Source organism: Denticeps clupeoides, chromosome 10 (assembly GCF_900700375.1).
Source record: "Denticeps clupeoides chromosome 10, fDenClu1.1, whole genome shotgun sequence".
In the NCBI taxonomy this organism is placed as follows: domain Eukaryota; kingdom Metazoa; phylum Chordata; class Actinopteri; order Clupeiformes; family Denticipitidae; genus Denticeps; species Denticeps clupeoides.
Genome location: NC_041716.1, coordinates 10,484,596 through 10,503,585, shown reverse-complemented (window position 1 = coordinate 10,503,585; position 18,990 = coordinate 10,484,596). Strand labels below are relative to the sequence as shown.

At 40.0% G+C, this 18,990-nt stretch overlaps 1 protein-coding gene and 1 pseudogene across 1 annotated transcript; both read left to right on the top strand.

The window, feature by feature from the left end:
* The first annotated feature begins 455 nt into the window (after nt 1-455).
* On the top strand, nt 456-12,736 carry nfascb (neurofascin homolog (chicken) b). Its single transcript, XM_028993056.1, is given in 28 exon segments — nt 456-675; nt 3,173-3,275; nt 3,520-3,625; nt 3,718-3,908; nt 4,021-4,143; nt 4,240-4,410; nt 4,744-4,855; nt 5,036-5,105; nt 5,107-5,221; nt 5,307-5,438; nt 5,508-5,651; nt 5,867-5,978; nt 6,079-6,242; nt 6,942-7,089; nt 7,162-7,286; nt 7,372-7,473; nt 7,565-7,762; nt 7,886-7,962; nt 8,054-8,276; nt 8,405-8,520; nt 8,747-8,957; nt 9,050-9,172; nt 9,247-9,420; nt 10,109-10,240; nt 11,128-11,197; nt 11,812-11,823; nt 12,099-12,134; nt 12,496-12,736. Coding segments are annotated over 27 exon segments (3,504 nt in total). The 5' UTR covers nt 456-675; nt 3,173-3,199.
* Nucleotides 12,737-14,731: 1,995 nt separating this feature from the next.
* Nucleotides 14,732-18,990, top strand: LOC114798033 (acidic mammalian chitinase-like; annotated as a pseudogene).

Here is an 18,990-nt window from a genome sequence, read left to right as displayed (position 1 = left end):
AAATACATCAATTACGTACATACATAATTATTATTGGATTTTTAATTTTACTAAGATAGATAAAAATTAAATGAATGAGAATGACTACATTAGACATTGTTCAGGTTTCATGCCTAAACTCAGTAGGAAGTGGCTGCCTATCACTGTCCTTCTATTGACAACTGTCCATGATAAAACCTTTGTATTGAGGGACTTGAGTGCCTGCATGCCAAGCACTGCCCAAACAGCATGTTAGCAATCCAGTAGGGTATTATAAAGCATATATAATGAATTTGTATGCTAATTGATTGGTATAGATTATGCATGAGCACAATGTCTATACATTGATTGGTCTATTGTGGAAAAAAAAATGCTGCAAATGTCTTGTTGTAGTGCAGTTGGGATGACGACATAATGTTGGAGTGCGAAGAACACAAAGGACACATTATAATCAGCCAAGCAGGTCGTGTGACAAGTGCTCATTCAAATGTTTAGATCAGGCTTTTTCCATGTTGGTTTTTCTTCTGTCACGTTGTTTTATCCTCAGTTTCTTTAGACGTATTTTTGGTTTCTTAAACTTTTTTTTTAAATTGGTGCACAGTGCTCCATTGTCCCATGGAGGGAGATTGTGGATTTCACAGCATTTTAAATGGGACTGATGAATGCAGATGACTCAAAAGAATAACTTGACAGAAGGTAAGAGCTTTTTCCTAAAAACCTTTAAACTCCAGGTTCCAGTCTATCAAAATCTCACTTGTAGCACAGTGCGGTATTGGAGTAGTGCATGGACTAAATTTTTAATTTGAGACCTGTAAAACCTATAAATGAGGCAACAGAGTGAGCATAAGGAAATGTTGTATTAGTGTATAGAATAATGTTTATTTTATGTATAGAAAAATTCTAACATTAACATTCACTTTTTTTGGTGTGTGAATTATGCCATGGTGGCCACTATGCAACAGATATCTCAGCATGTGTAAAAATTATATGGAACTCATGCTGTGACAAATCACTCGAGAATAGTCTTGAGATGAAATTAGATTAAGTGAATTGTATGAGGAAATGTGTTTTAAAACACATTGTCAGAAGAAAGCTGCATTTTCAGTCCAAAAATGCAGTATGTGATTAGTTTTCCAAAATCTCTCACGTTATTGTTGCTATCCAGGAAGGGACATTTAATCACTTGATTCTCTTTTATACCTCCAGCTTCATGGAGATTATTAACATGAGTGAAATTGTCAAGTGTTCAACATAGGAACTAGAGAAACACTCACAAATCAGCAAATGCTTTTTGACTTGTAGTGTGTGTGTGTCATGGCACAATGTCAAATCACCCTCAAGCAGAAGTGTTCGAACACATTCCCATGTCACTGTGCGCAGCGTAACAGCTGAATGAGGAGACTATAGCCCACAGCTCCCAAAAGCCAACAGCAGCACCAACACACCCCCATCAGCCTTTCCTCAAGCTGGGTTTGCATGTAGATAGAGAGCTCCTTGTTCTGTTCTCTGGAGGCTGCCTTCATTCAGCACTCCATGCAGTGAAATCTTGTGCATGGTACAGCCTCCAATTCCTCCACATGCTGGATGAAAAAGGCCCTGTACACTGATGTATAAACACTTGCCTTTTACTTCTTTCTTTCTAAAGTATCTCAAGATGCATTGTGTGTTGTAATTGATTTTTTTTTTTTTTTATTATAGTCAAAAAATATAATTGGATGCACCATGTTTTTTTTTACATGGGGTAAGCGTGCTTGTAGATTCTGCTGAATCACACTGTAGACAGTTACACATTCCTCAACTCCCACTGAGATCATAAATCCGCAGCTGTAGCTAAGATGGCCAGGCCTGTGGAAGCAGTTGTCTGAGCCTACAGCCTAACTGTCTGTGCAGACAGCCAGTCTTGTACTGCAACCAATTTCATTCTATCCACTGTAGAGGCGGAATATGTAAATATTTTATGAATATTTCACCAGCAAAACTGCTGTTCCTCCTTCACTTTTTCCTCCTTCACTTCACTTGTCACTTTTTCACAGTGACAAAAATGCAGCTTTCGGGATAACGAAGCCCACACATTGATGTCATAACTAAAAGAATGAATAGAATGAAAGAGTTTCGTTTTTTTTTTGCTCTTCTGGCCCTGTTTAGAACCATCTGAATGGTAGTTATAATTACAATTATAAGATTATACGCATGTGTGCACTGTAAATGTGTACTGAAAAATGTAATTTTTGTGTAAGACTGTCCACTCACTGTAAATTGGTGAGAAAGGGTGGGGTGGGGCATTTTTCTCAGCACATCATTCGTGATTCATGGATTCAGTGGGTGAGACGGGAAAAGCAGACACAGAGAAGAGTTTCAATTCTCACCACTTAAGGAGACAAACGCTGCTCTGTAACTGACGAATGGGAAACCTGTGGAGTCAACAGTTTTCTTCTTGAGAATTACTTAACATTTTTTGAGGGTTTGAACACTGGAATGCTAAACAGAGCTGCTCTTGTGTCAAGGTACTATAAATGAAAGTGTCATAATATGTTTTATAAGCTTGTCATTTAGGAAATTTCAGAAATATGTGTCATAATCTGAAAATAACAGAAATAATTGTCTTTAGAATATGTTTTATTTACAGTGTAACTTGTGATTTGCCATGGTTGTTGCTGATTATTTATGCTGGAAATTGGTCTTATTTGTCTTAAGAAAAATATAAGGTTACTTTTCCTTGTTTTAGTCTGAAGCTCTGTGGGAATATAATATTCTGAATTTATTTTTAGAGTGTATTTCATATCCACTGCATTATAATTATTGATATGAATAAAACAATAAGAACTTGCTGCACTTATAGCATTTATATCAATGATTAAGTCCACACTAGTTCTGATGGCTCCTTTTGCTTGAATGGTACATGCTTGAGATGGAGGTGAAGTCTTCAGCTGGTAGGTTCATTGTGTGGGAGCTCAGGACAGCCATGACAAAGAGATTGTTTGTGCCAAGGCAACATTAGCGTCAAATGGGTGATGGTGGCTGTTCATCGTTGCTCCTGAATTCTTTACTTTATTGTTTGTGCTAATGCAACATTATTGCAATAGCTAATAGTTGAGTTTCATACATGGTAAATTAGGGAGAGACGGTTGTGCATGTTGATGATATTTATTACATACAGTATAATAGAGGTTAGGCTTTATTTTGAATGTTGCAGCTTTTCTGGAGGTCAGCCATAGCAGTGATGGTGACACTGGACAAATTTGCTCTGTATGCACTTGTATGGCATTTAACATGGGCCATGGAAATACCACCCGATGGTAAGTTTTAAACTCAAAATCTCAGATGCTACATAAAGTGCCATTTTACAAATATTATAAAAAATAATGATTTTATTTATATTATTATTTTTCATGATATATTATTTATAGCAATATTTTTATTAGAAAAACAAGCATACTAGCAGACATACTGTATGTGATTTTGAGCTACATAAGAAAAAAATGTTGTTGTATGTAATGAACTATGAGGAAATCTACGAGTCACAGGAATGATTTCCTTCAGTCCTCCAGCCGCCCATCATTATCAAACAGTCACTAAAGGATCACATTGTGGAACCCCGGGACCCCATCGTGGTGGAGTGTGAAGCAACAGGAAACCCTCAACCAGCGTAGGACTTCAACTATTTCAGTGACATCTAGATTTTCATTCATATCCTTAGCAGCCCTCTTTTAAGTCATTTTTTTCATCCCCTATTTCCAGTTTCACCTGGACCCGGAACGGGAAGTACATTAACGTTCCTAGAGACCCCCAGGTCTCTATGCGGAGGCGTTCAGGTACACTGGAGATATTTTTCTGGGGTCGTCCAGATGATTATGAAGGAGAATATCAGTGCAGTGCAACCAATGAATACGGCACCGCCCTTTCCAACACAATCAATCTGCGTGTCTCCAGTGAGTTCTGACATGTTAATAGATCCAGATTTGGCAAATTTTTTCATACAAAAAACCTTCTTTACAAAGGATGATCTTGATCTGCTGCTGTTTTTTTTTTTGCCATGTGCAGAGTCTCGATCCTGGCCCAAAGAAGTGCTGGAGCCAGTGACTGTGTTTGTTGGAGAACCACTGATCCTCCCCTGCCATCCACCCGTTGGGCCACCCAAACCAGACACTTTCTGGATGAACAGCTGTAAGAACTTTCAGTTTTAGTCATGGCCTGTGTTGTTGCATTCAGTAATCATGTCTGAGTGATGATGATCCTCCATCTCAACCTGTCCTATGACAGCTATGGTGCCGATCCGTCAGAGTCGCAGGGTGTCCAAGGCTGAAAATGGAGATCTCTACTTCTCATACGTTTTGGCAGATGATGCTCTAACAAACTACTGCTGCACTGCACGTTTCCCGAATGCAAACATCATTCAACGCAGCAGTCCTGTCATCATCCAGGTCCTCACAAGTAAGTAACAATCATTTATATTGTATTAGCCATGGTTGAGTATTTGGGACTTTTTGTTCTAATCTGAAATGTTAACTTGCCCAGAGGAACCCAATTTTAATACTAATATCTTCTAACCGCACTAGCTATTTAAGTAAAAAATGTTTTGATTTTTTGACTTCAGCAAAATATCCCCACTAAGGCTTTCCTAAACCTTGCTGATAAAATGGTGAGTTTTTAGTGCACTGTACCTTTCTAAATGTCCACATTACTAATTCACTGAAGACTACTGCTTTTTTAAAATGAGAATTTAAGCGACTGATTAATTATTCATTTTTATTGTATTTTTTCCAGTGCGTATGGTGGCTGAGAAAGCACCCAGTTTTATGTACCCTACTGGGAGGTCCAGCTCCAAAATTGCCCTCTTAGGAGAAGAACTGGTCCTTGAATGTATAGCAGCTGGAGCGTAAGTTACGAATAATGGCCCAATCTCTGCAAGATGATTACTGTAATTATTTCATCCATCTGAAAAAAAACAGTTACGAATCTGTTTTTTCAAGTAGTCAAATACCACAATCATGATGAAATAGCTAGATTAAATTCAAGCTGCCTCCTCAATGATCTACTAGCACCATTTGTTCCACAGACCAGCACCTGTGATAAAATGGACCAAAGACTGGGATCAGCTTTCCCTGGAGGGGAAGAAGCTGGAGAACTTTTAACAAGAGGATTCGGATCAAGGCTGTGACTCTGGGGGACTCGGGCGAATACGTTTGCACAGCTTCTAACAAAATGGGCTACACAGAACACGCCATAACAGTGACAGTTAAAGGTACTTTACCGAGAGTCTGGAGACTGAATGATAGAGCCTGTAATAAAGTGCACTGGTCATTCATATTCAATTTTTGAATTTGCAGCTGCACCTTTTTGGCTAGAAAAACCAAGTAACTTGATCATGTCTCGTGAAACCAATGGAAGAATGGTGTGCCGATCCGATGGCATCCCTCGACCAAAAGTTCAATGGTTTATAAATGGAGAACCTTTTGAAGGTATGTTGAAGGCAATGTTAACACACACTGTTTCTCCAACAACTCATGGTGCCTCTGTTCGTATTCTAGATGCCGCCAGGGTTATTGGCAGGCAGGTGTCTGGGGACACTCTGATCTTCAACGCTGTCAATGTTGACAGTACAGCTGTGTACCAGTGCAATGCTTCCAACCAGTATGGCTATCTGCTGGCCAATGCTTTTGTCAGCGTTATGGGTAAGAAATTGATTTTTTCAATTGTTGAATTCTTCCTACATACACCCCATCATGGATTGCCTGCTTACCACAACTATTAAAAGACACCAAAGTAAACAAATGTTCCTCACAGTCACTCACTTTAGCGGCTGTTTAATTTATTTACCTTAATTCTGGAGTGCTTTAATCACTTAATACACAATAATTGCCATGGTTTTAAAATCAATCTGCTTTAGACATGCGTGCCCGTATATTGGGTCCGCAAAGTCAAGAGTTCAAGGTCATAGAGGGGACAATGACCTATCTGCACTGCCCATATTTTGGATCACCCACACCTGATCTTAAATGGTGAGGAAGCATTTTACCATTTGCTTTACTGGTGTCCCGGACCGTGTGTGTCACTGCTGTGAGTGTCTTAAACTATGTGGATCTCTGCATTTATATGTAGGTCAAAGGGCGCTGTAGGCTCACTAGAGGGTGGTCGCTTTAAAGTTTTCAAAAATGGAACGTTGGAGATCCGAAGGACAAAGCTCGATGACGAGGGCACATATTTCTGTGTAGTGAGCAATGTCTTGGGAAGAGAAGAGAAACAGATTGTACTGGATGTCAAAGGTCAGTATTAAATAATTCCTTGTATAAAGCTAATTGCTGAGTTATCAGAACATATTATATTTACATTTACGGCATTTATCAGACGCCCTTATCCAGAGCGACTTACAATCAGTAGTTACAGGGAGAGTCCCCCCCCTGAAGACACTCGGGGTTAAGTGTCTTGCTCAGGAACACAATGGCAGTAAGTGGGTGTGAACCTGGATCTTCTGATTCATACGCGAACCCACTAGGCTACCCAATATATAGAATTTCATATTCTTATAAACAATAAAATACAATAGTTCATACAAAATACAGTACAGGCCAAAAGTTTGGACACACCTTCTTATTCAATGTGGAGTTATGTACTGAACAAAAAAAGGTGAAATAACTGAAAACATGTTTTATATTCTAGTTTCTTCAAAATAGCCGCCCTTTGCTCTGATTACTGATTTGCACACTCTTGGCATTCTCTCGATGAGCTTCAAGAGGTCGTCACCTGAAATGGTTCTCCAACAGTCTTGAAGGAGTTCAGGTCCGGTGACTGTGGAGGCCAGGTCTCCACGTTTTGTTAAGTACATAACTCCACGTGTTCATTCATGGTTTTGATGCCTTCAGTGAGAATCTACTAATGTAAATGGTCATGAAAATAAAGAAAACACATTGAATGAGAAGGTGTGTCCAAACTATTTTAATCTAAAGGTTCCTTTTTTTTTTAAGAGCCTGCACAAATTGTTCGTGCCCCATACAATGTGGCTGTCCTCCGAGGAGGTGAAGCCAAGTTTGATTGCCAAGTCACGTTCGACCTCACCATGTCTGCACTCACTTTCTGGCAGAAGGATAACAGAACCATTTCCACAGGAAGGAGGTGAATTGCTTGGATTTGTTTTTAATGATTTGTTTGATTATGGAATACTGTCTGACATTACATCTTTCCTAGAATACTAAAAGATGGCGAATCCCTCACCATCATTAATGTGAACAAAAAAGATGAAGGGTACTACAGCTGCACTGTGAGGACAGAACTGGAAGAGCACACAGCCACCGCTCGGCTCAGAGTGATGGGTAGGCATGACCACACACCCGAATGGAGAGTGTGCTTGTAACCAAAGAAATGGACATCACTTCAAACCAGTCTGTCCCTCGGCAGATCATCCTGAGCCCCCAACAGAACTGGTGTTATCAGAACCATCAGAGCGGAGTGTGCGTCTCACCTGGAGACCTGGTGACAGCAACCACAGTCCTATCAAAGGTGACCATATACTTCTGACCATGTCTGACCATGTGACATCTTAACTGCAGCTGCCAGCAAGGCCCTATTGTCCCAATGTCTTTTCGCACAGAGTATTTGATTCAGGTGAAAGAAGAGTGGTGGTTTCCATCGGGCTGGAAGAACCTCACTACCTATCCTGGCAATCTGAACTCTGTTGTGCTGCAACTTTCCCCTTACCTGAGCTACCAGTTCCGCGTCATTGCCGTCAACGCTCTCGGTCAGAGTCCACCAAGCCATTCAACAGAGTACTTCCAAACTGGTGGAGCTGGTAAATAACCTAACCCAATAATGCATATTAGTTAAACACGTAATGTTCAAGAGGATGGCCACCAGAATTGATATTACCATACAATCATTTATTATGATCGATGTCATTTATGATGATTTTAAGTGCCAGATGCCATCCCAAAAAACATAAGAGGAGTTGGAAGTGGACTGTGGAGAAACAATTTGGAGATAACCTGGGAGGTAACAAAGTACCAAGTTTGACTTTCTATAGTGCAGCTTGTTTATTAAAACAGGTTATGACTATAATAAGTCATTATGATGTGATGCATAGCCTTTAGATGAAAGGGACTGGAACGGACCCAAACTGCGCTACGTGGTGTGGTGGCGGCGGCGAGACTCACGAGAGGAGTGGAAGAACATCACCACAATGTGGTGGTGGCACACCATCTATGACACGGACACATTCACTGCCTATGAGATCAAGCTCCAGGCTATGAATGCCTTTGGCTATGGACCAGAATCCCCTGTTGTAATTGGTTACTCTGGAGAGGATTGTGAGTTTAATGAAATTTCGCTTTTTCAACCAGTTCATTGTTTCAGTGTTTGAAACTGTCTCTCCCAAAAACATCTACTTAAAGGATTTTGACGTTTGGTCTCAGACTCTTTGTTGTGGTTTTAACAGATCCACTTGAAGCTCCTTTAAACCTGGGAGTGTCAGACATTGAAAGTACCAAGCTAACTGTGCACTGGGAGCCAGTGAGTCGCAACAGCATAATGGGAGAACTAAAGGAGTACAAGGTAAGGCCTACGATCAATCAAAAAACGTATGCAGTTTATTTGATTTGAAGGGAAAACTAATCATTTTCTTGCTTAATGTCGAAGTGAAATGTATTGCCTATTGTCTTAGCCATGCACAACCACAGAGAGAAATGAAACAACAACATTGACAATAGTCCATGAATAATTACATTTCACCTTGGAAATAGTTTCAGTTGGACGATAAATTTGCTGTCCCCCCCTACAGGTGTACTATTGGCGAGAAAGCAGTCAGCTACCGTGGCTAAGTGTTAGCAGGAGGTCAAAGTCCAAAGGCTTTGCGGCCACGGGTCCACGTCTCTCTGGTGAACTTACGGGACTGATTCCATATAGCAATTATAAGATGTACATAGTTGTGGCGAACAACCGTTATGAAGGCCCAACTAGCAGCACTATTGCATTCCAAACACCTGAGGGAGGTATGCTGATAAATATTCTTTTATTACCTCCAAAAAAACATAGCAAGAATTGTAATGCTTTTGGTTATGCCTTATGACTTTTGCATTTGTAGTTCCTTCTGCTCCAAGGTCCTTCAAGATCCAGCATAGACATTTGGACTCTATCTATGTGGAATGGGAAAGGCCAGCGGAACCCAATGGTATCCTAACTGGATACATACTGAGATATCAGTTGTGTGAGTAGACCAGGATCTACACTTACAAACGTACATGCCAGCATCATTTATACGCGAACACAAATTTATTACAGTGAACGCAACCCGGGAGGAACGTGTTCGTGAGGAGCAGTTCCCACCCAACAGAACGTATTTCACCGTGCCGCGGTACGATCGCTACACACGCTACAAATTCTCTGTGGCGGCGATGACACAAGTTGGAATGGGAGAAATGTACACTGAGGAGTCTCCACACTTCACATCTGATAGTAAGTGCAAAAATAAGAACTATGAGGTTCTAGGACCTCAGAGGTTCATATAAAACTATTATACCCATAATCATAATGCAAGTAAAGTACTACAAATGTTGGTATTTTCAATAGATAATTGCTTCTTTGATTGTTGTTCATAGCATATACCTGTTCACAGCATATTTATATGAACTTTATGAATAATGTGTTGAAGCGTTTGGGATGCAAAAAATTGTGACATTTTAAACAATTCCTGGTCTCGACTGCTTGGTTGAATCGAAAGACTGGACTGGATTTGTAGTTTTTGGTCTGAGTTGTTGTTTTATTTCTTAGAGCCTTTTTGAGCTAAAGGAAGCAAAATTCTTTAAACTTCTGAAGGGTACAATGATGTTGTCTGTGCCAGGCTGTAAATAAGTAACATAACACTAAGTCTGTGCAAAACTGATGAAACACTATACATAAACGCTGCACAGAGCCATCTGTGACTGCCATCTTGTTCGGAAGCTAGCAGATGGCAGGCACCAAGGCCAATATCAGCTGAAGGTATATAGGTATATCAGCTGCATGGCCAGCATGCCAGTGCATCCCTAGCTGATAGATGTATGGCAGACAATAAGAAGATGCACCCCTATGTGTTTTACAAATTCTGCAATGTACATGTCAAATCATCACATATTTATTTATGTTTGCATCTCTGTGCATAAAGCATACTCCACGGATCAGGTGGACATAGTCACTCAAGGCTGGTTCATCGGACTCATGTGTGCAATCGCTCTGCTTGTTCTCATCATGCTTGTTGTCTTCTTCATCAAGAGAACCCGTGGGGGCAAGTACCCAGGTAAGACAACTCAGTCCAACAACTCAAGCTGTATGTATAATTGTATGCACATCTTGGTGATATGATTTTACTAATAGTGTATAGATTAGGGGTGGAAAAATAAAATCTTTATTTTTATGCAATGTGGAAATGAAATATTCTGGATAGATTAAAAATGTTAATAACCAATTATTGCTAATAACCAATGCAATTTTGCAAAAAAAGCACTGAGCACCGCTCAGTGCGCCACGCATGCCAAACGAACACTAGCCCACATAGATGCGTTGATTCTATTGTTCTTATGGAAATGCATCACGTTTATCAGAAAATTTTCAACTTTGACCACGGTGCGCGCACAAGGCAACCGAAGCGCACAAGATATTGTTTGAAATGTTAAGTCTTGGATAAAAGTATTTGTGAATATGGCCAGCTGTAATTATTTTCTTAGTTATTCCACTTAGTTAAGTCCACAAGCATCCCTTGAGCTGTTGGTACAGAATTTTCTGTATTTATTTAAAGTTATTTTTTCCATCATCAGACCTATGCTGAAATGACAGGTCTTGGACTCTTCAATATTTAGTTTTGAATAAGAGCAGTGCTTTATGTTTTCCAAAATAAGGATTATTTATGTGTCAAAGCTGTGATTTCAGTACAATTTAAAATTCATTTGATGATTTAAATTAATTTTGGTTCATTAGAAATGCTTTGCCTTGAATCTACCAATGTGATGGGGAGAAAGATGCTTCAAGGTGCATCAAGATGTTTCAATAATCCTTTTATAATTGCATCGCAGCCTTCTGAATCGTAATCGAATCCACTTGTTAGGTGTCTAAAGATTCCCACCCCTATTATAGATAGTATAAACTAATTATAAGTAATCACTCTTTTTTTCCAATTAATTGTTGAAGTTCGGGATAAAAAAGACTTTACCATGGAACCAATTGATGATAAAGACCAAGAGGGATCATTTGACTATAGGTACGTCTTATAGTAACATGGAGGCCTACTCATGGGGAAATTATTCATTAATCCTTGATGTTTAATATATAATACAGAAACCAGAGGTGGGTTTAATGTCTGTGACATACTATTGGATTCTTAACTTGTGCAGGAGGACGGTCTTAAACTGCCATTTGAAAATATTCATTGAACAGCAGAGTCACTGTGCTGTTTTTTCAAATGGCATCTTAAGACCTTCCTTAGGTCTTAAGCTTTCAGTCTAATACTGAGAGTAACTTGTAACTTTCTTATAGTCTGACTTATGCAAGAAAAACTACAGCAGAGTGAATAAAATGATTGTATTCATAGTTGGGGTTCAAGTGAACCAAAATAGCTTCATTGATGATATCATGAAAGCACTTTGTAAGTAGCTCTGGATAAGGCACAATGTTGTATAATTCTTTGATCATTAAACTGAATTCACTCCACATAAAACTATTTAATGATTTTTTGCCCAACCATAACAAACTAAACTAGATAAATACTTTCTCATTTTCTAACAGAATTACTGAGCCATTATATTAAATTTGTGTAAACGTGTAATTTCACATTTTTTTTATTTTTGTAATTGTTGTCTTTCTTTCCCACTGAAGGTCACTTAAAAGGTATGAATAGCGTTACTTGTGCCGACTTCTGCTGAAGTAACCGTCATTGTTTTGTAGTGAATGTCAGATCCCTTTGTTGTCAGGATTAACTGAGTGAGAACTGAGCGTCCTAACCAGTGCTATGTTCATGTGTTTATTTGTGTGAGTGAAGCTGCTCACTGTTTCCCACATGCTTCCGGTTTGTCTTCTTGCTCTGATTGCATTGGGCTGACTTCTGTCTTTGATACTTTGATTGCAGCGTTGGAGAGTATTTACCCATATTTTATTTATTCTAGGATATCTCGCGTCCCCACACTTCCATATACCAGACGGTATGTTCAGCACTCTTTACTGGCATTTTAATTTAAATTTTTCTAGCATAAATACTCTGGTGTTTAAAAGTGAATTAATAATACGGCCATAAAGGTCATTAATATTACTTCATCAGATTAAAGACTAAAGGCAGATAAATTAAACAAATGATATTTTCCTCAGTAATTAAATAATTACATTTAACAATTTTTTTGTTAAATTGGTTGTCTTTATCTACTTTTAGGACTTGTGTGAAGATCTGATGATGTCAAATTTTTATGTTTATGCACAAATGTAAAAAATTCTAAGGGACTCACAAAGCATCACTGTGGTTGAATGGAGGGTATGACTGTTCTCTGCTGTTCTGCTGTTGGTCTGCAGTGAGGAGGATATTCGACAGCTGCAGAGGAGGCGTGGGTCCGTGGAAGGCATCGTCAGAAGGATGGAAAGCGATGACAGCCTGGTGGACTACGGTGAGGGTGGGGAAGGTGAATTCGACGAGGATGGCTCTTTTATCGGGGAGTACACCGGCACCAGCAAGAGGCAAGGCAAAGCAGAGCAAGTGTATCACGACAGCTCTGAGACCACCTCACCAGGAAACACCATCTACACGCTCGCCTGAGCTGGGAGGCCACAGAGACACTAAAGAAGCATCATTCTGATCCAGGACTGGTCACATCGTACTCATGAGGGGTCATGGGACATGACTGGAACAAATTTCACCCTTCCTTTGTCTCTTAAATGTAAAGCAGGACAAGACTGAGAATGCTGAGGGAATGCTGGTAGAAGTTTTCACATGAAATCTTCAGTAACAGTATCTGTAGTCTAACAATCTCTCATTAACCTTTAAAAGGAACATTTAAACAGACTGGGCTCTGTCTCGTATAATGAGGTGATTTAATGAGGTGAACCAGCCTCAATAGTGCAACACTCAGCCACCACCTTGTGTTTCACTGCGTGATAATATTACCACCCCGACATGATTTTGGTACAAAGTGTTCTTTTTTTTTGTAACATTTCTTATTATAACAATTCAAATAAGACAATTCTGGCATCAGACTTTTTTTCTCCTGTTGGACAGTGGCTGAAAGTTGAAAGCAGTTCTCTGCTTCTGTTTTCTTTGTTATTTGTGTTTCTCGTATTACAAAAACATTTAGCTTATAGTTTAACAGTTAAGCATGATGTGCTTATCCACTCTTTGTGCTTGAGATATATAGTTTGGTGTTTACTGCGTGCAAATGAGATTGGAAACTAACAAGCTTTATTGTCTTTGTGTAATGTACATATCCATAAATAAACCGATAAAACTTAAAAGTGAATTTTAAAGCCGTTTCTAGTTCATAATTAAATGGCTGTAATGTTTTGATCAAATAAACCAAGCATCAAGCACCTTCCTGTTGGTGACAATGGTGACTCCAGCTCCAGTTTCAGACTCAAGGTCAAGAAAATCAAATGGTGTGTTGTGTCTTCTTCCACATGTTCCTTATTTGGAAAAACAGCTTATTAAACTTAGAACCTGTGAAATGACTGCGTTTAGTCTGATCCTACAGAAGAGCTACTGTATTTCCATTTACATTTACGGCATTTATCAGACGCCCTTATCCAGAGCGACTTACAATCAGTAGTTACAAGGGACAGTCTCCCTGGAGCAACTTAGGGTTAAGTGGGTCTTCTGGTTCATAGGCGAGTGTGTTACCCACTAGGCTACTACCACCCTCCACCCACTACCACTACTACTGTAGTTCAAATTACTGACAAAATTCATTCTGTTTCTGATACAAAAGTGTCAAAGGACAAAGTAAATCATAGTTTAGTATAATAAATAAAAGTAAAGCATACTTTTTAATTTATGTATGAAGGACAAAATCATGCTGACTTCATGAAATATATTAATGTAAACACAATAACAATTAAGCTTATTAGACAGCCTAGGAAAATAATTAACAGTTGTATGTTTTTTTCTCATGAATCTTTTTATCAGGTAGTTCAAGGATCATTGTCTTAATTTCATCAGATTTATAATTGTTCATTTAATGTTTGTGCATTTTGTAATGACACCATGTCTTCACTTTGATGTGGCAACCCGCCTTTCATCCAAGCACTAAGGAAGTATGGTTTCAAAATTGTGTTCAGTGCATCATTTATGAGGTTCAAGGGGGCAGTTTTAATCTAACAATGTCTTATGGTTTTTCCTCATTCGGTTCAGGGACCTGGATGTTGATGATTGGCTGATAAGCTATCAGTTGTTTCGTGTCTTCTGCCAGAAAAATTCAGGTCAAACAGTTTTGGTGTCTCCAAAATGACCAGTGACTTCATGAACATGGCAGGTTTATAGTACTGATTACATTTTGCTCCGGAATAGCTCCAGTTGGTCTGTGTTCCTCAAAGCCTGATTTATGAGCATTTATTTAGGTAGTGACAGGACAATCATTAATCAAAGCAATCTAGTTTATGGGGCATTCATTTAACGTGTGGGAATGTTAAGCCAGGAATAGGGATCGGCAAGTTCCTTGATCACAATCATTGTTCCTGACACAATAACCCACATGTCATAGTCCATATAATTCCGAGCCCTTATAAAAAGGATGTGTGTTGTGTCTAACGCAGAAGTGACAACATGAAGAAGCTCACAATCTTAGCAGGTAATAATACAATATATTTTTGCGATACAGCATGCATTATTTATTTGTTTTCATTTTCTCATTAATCATTGCTGTCACCCCACAGGTCTTTGCCTTGTGCTGTGCCAATTAGGTAAGTTTAAGCCTCATTATTAGATGTCATTGCCTGTTGATCTTTATACATGATAATAAAGCCAGTCTTTATTTTATAGGTTTGGCCTCGCAGCTAATTTGCTATTTCACAAACTGGTCCCAGTACAGACCGGAGTCTGGAAAATTCCTGCCCGAGAATGTTGACCCACACCTGTGCACACACCTCATCTACGCATTTTCAATTATTAATTCAGATAATGAGTTGACTACCGTTGAATGGAATGATGAGACATTGTACAAATCTTTCAACGATCTAAAAGCAAGGTATGTATATACAGTAAAAATGTTATTATGTCTTTCATTTGTGCACATGTGTATATTTCATTAATATACACATGCAGAGCAGCTAAGAACAAACATAATTTTATTTAATATCTGCTTGTTATGTTACTACAAGACCAGGATGTGTGATTAAATCTGTAGGTGTGCATCACATTTTATAAAAACCCTTTTTTCTTCCTCAAAACAGAAATCCTGACCTAAAAACTCTCCTTGCGGTTGGTGGATGGAATTTTGGTGTAGAACAGTAAGATATGCTTCTTTAAACTAAATATATTCCTAAAAAATATACTGACCACATATTGCATATTTTACTACATATTATATATGTTAATAAATGAATTTCCATATTCTAAGAAAGAAGGAGAGAGCTCAATTATTATATTTACTGCTGGTCAACTTGTCCTTCCTCTCCCTTCCAAGGTTTTCCACCATGGTGTCCTCCGCAGCCAACAGACAGATATTTATCCAGTCAGCCGTACATTTTCTCAGAAGACACGGCTTTGATGGCCTGGATCTTGACTGGGAATATCCTGGATCACGAGGCAGCCCACCAGAAGACAAGCAGAGGTTCACACTGCTCTGCAAGGTAGACAAGATCTCAGTCCCTCAGTGTTAAAAGCTTTGATTGCTGATGGGAGATAAAGACTGAACTGAGGTTGTTTTTTTTATATAGGAGCTTCTTGAAGCCTTTGAAGCTGAAGGAACATCAAGCAGACATCTCAGGCTGATGCTCTCAGCGGCTGTGCCAGCAAAGAAAGACACAATTGATGCAGGATATGAAATAGCAGAAATTTCAAAGTATGTTTTCACCTTGGGAACACTGTTGTTTGCATACAGACCAGCAGCAACTGGTGTGACAATGGTGAAAAACTGAAAAATAAAAATAATATATTTTTTTTAGTTATTATTGTCATTTCTACTCACTGCTGTGAGCATAACCAGTAAAAACCTATCACAGGTACCTGGACTTCATTAACGTTATGACCTATGACTACCATGATCATTCTTTGGCCTTCACTGAACATCACAGTCCTCTTTATGGGAGACATGAGGATACAGGAGACAATGTCTATTTAAACACAGTAAGAACATTTTTTACATATTTTTTTAATATTGTAATAGCTGTTTATTGATCACCTTTGTACCAGGCAGCAGCTTATGAATCTCTGGGCACTTTGTGACACTGTCTGGTAGAACTTTACTATGTCCTACTGGAGGGCCCAGGGAACCCCTGCGGAGAAGCTCAGGATGGGTTTCGCAACTTATGGGCGCACATACTACCTGAAATCCACTGACACGGGGGTTGGTGCCCCTGCGATGGGGCCTGCCCCTGCTGGAACTTACACCAGGGAGGCAGGGTTCTGGTCCTATTATGAGGTATGTGAGGACTAAACTAAAGAAAACCCTTTGGCCACATCTTCAGCACCTACTGTCCAACTGAAAAACATAACACAAATCTCTTCTAGGTCTGCCACTTCTTACAAGGAACCACTGTGCAGTGGATTACGGATCAAAAGGTTCCTTACGCCACCAAAAACAGCCAGTGGGTTGGGTTTGACAGCAAAGAAAGTTATGAAATAAAGGTACAATAACTATTTCTTAACCAACCACACATGTACATAGGAATGAAAGGTTTAAAACCATGGGTTTCTTTTTAGGTGCAGTACCTTAAAGACAATCATTTTGGAGGAGCATTTGTTTGGGCGTTGGATCTGGATGATTTCCTGGTTATTTCTGTGGACAGGGAAAATTCCCACTGATTAGTCAACTGCATGACCTTCTGAGCATTGGTATGTCTGGTTGGAATGTGCTGACATCAAAAGAACAAGGCACATCATTTGGATTTATATATTTAACTTGAATGAATATTGAAGTCTCCACTGTTTTACACCCTCTCCAACCAGACACTACTTCTGATGAAGCTGTGGCCACAACCACCACCTCATCTCCAGGGCGGGGCGATGGGTTCTGTGATGGAAAGGCTGATGGGCTTTATCCTCATCCCAGTGACATACATGCCTTCTTCCAGTGTTCCGGTGGAGTTACCTGGACCCAGACGTGCCCTGAAAAGTTGGTTTATGTTGACAGGTGCAAGTGCTGCGACTGGCCATCTCACCTTCTGAAAATTGGTATGTCTGGTTGGAACATGCTGTCACCAAAAGAACAAGGCACATCATTTGGATTTTTATATTTAACTTGAATGAATATTGAAGTCTCCACTGCTTTACACCCTCTCCAACCAGACACTACTTCTGATGAAGCCGTGGCCGCCACCCTCACCTCATCTCCAGGGCGGGGCGATGGGTTCTGCGACAGAAAGGCTGATGGGCTTTATCCTCATCCCAGTGACATACATTCCTTCTTCCAGTGTTCCGGTGGAGTTACCTGGACCCAGACGTGCCCTGAAAAGTTGGTTTATGTTGACAGGTGCAAGTGCTGTGACTGGCCATCTCACCTTCTGAAAATTGGTATGTCTGATTGGAACATGCTGTCACCAAAAGAACAAGGCACATCATTTGGATTTTTATATTTAACTTGAATGAATATTGAAGTCTCCACTGTTTTACACCTTCTCCAACCAGACACTACTTCTGATGAAACTGTGGCCGCCACACCCACCTCATCTCCAGGGCTTGGCGATGGGTTCTGTGATGGAAAGGCTGATGGGCTTTATCCTCATCCCAGTGACATACATGCCTTCTTCCAGTGTTCCGGTGGAGTTACCTGGACCCAGACGTGCCCTGAAAATTTGGTTTATATTGACAGGTGCAAGTGCTGCGACTGGCCATCTCACCTTCTGAAAATTGGTATGTCTGGTTGGAACATGCTGTCACCAAAAGAACAAGGCACATCATTTGGATTTTTATATTTAACTTGAATGAATATTGAAGTCTCCACTGTTTTACACCCTCTCCAACCAGACACTACTTCTGATGAAGCTGTGGCCACAACCACCACCTCATCTCCAGGGCGGGGCGATGGGTTCTGTGATGGAAAGGCTGATGGGCTTTATCCTCATCCCAGTGACATACATGCCTTCTTCCAGTGTTCCGGTGGAGTTACCTGGACCCAGACGTGCCCTGAAAAGTTGGTTTATGTTGACAGGTGCAAGTGCTGCGACTGGCCATCTCACCTTCTGAAAATTGGTATGTCTGGTTGGAACATGCTGTCACCAAAAGAACAAGGCACATCATTTGGATTTTTATATTTAACTTGAATGAATATTGAAGTCTCCACTGTTTTACACCCTCTCCAACCAGACACTACTTCTGATGAAGCTGTGGCCACCACCAGCACTTCATCTCCAGGGTTGGGTGATGGGTTCTGTGAGGGAAAGACTGATGGGCTTTATCCTCATCCCAGTGACATACATGCCTTCTTCCAGTGTTCCGGTGGAGTAACCTGGACCCAGACGTGCCCTGAAAAGTTGGTTTATGTTGACAAGTGCAAGTGCTGTGACTGGCCATCTCACCTTCTGAAAATTGGTATGTCTGGTTGGAACATGCTGTCACCAAAAGAACAAGGCACATCATTTGGATTTTTATATTTAACTTGAATGAATATTGAAGTCTCCACTGCTTTACACCTTCTCCAACCAGACACTACTTCTGATGAAGCTGTGGCCGCCACACCCACCTCATCTCCAGGGCTTGGCGATGGGTTCTGTGATGGAAAGGCTGATGGGCTTTATCCTCATCCCAGTGACATACATGCCTTCTTCCAGTGTTCCGGTGGAGTTACCTCGACCCAGATGTGCCCTGAAAATTTGGTTTATGTTGACATGTGCAAGTGCTGTGAATGGCCATCTCACAAAAATTAG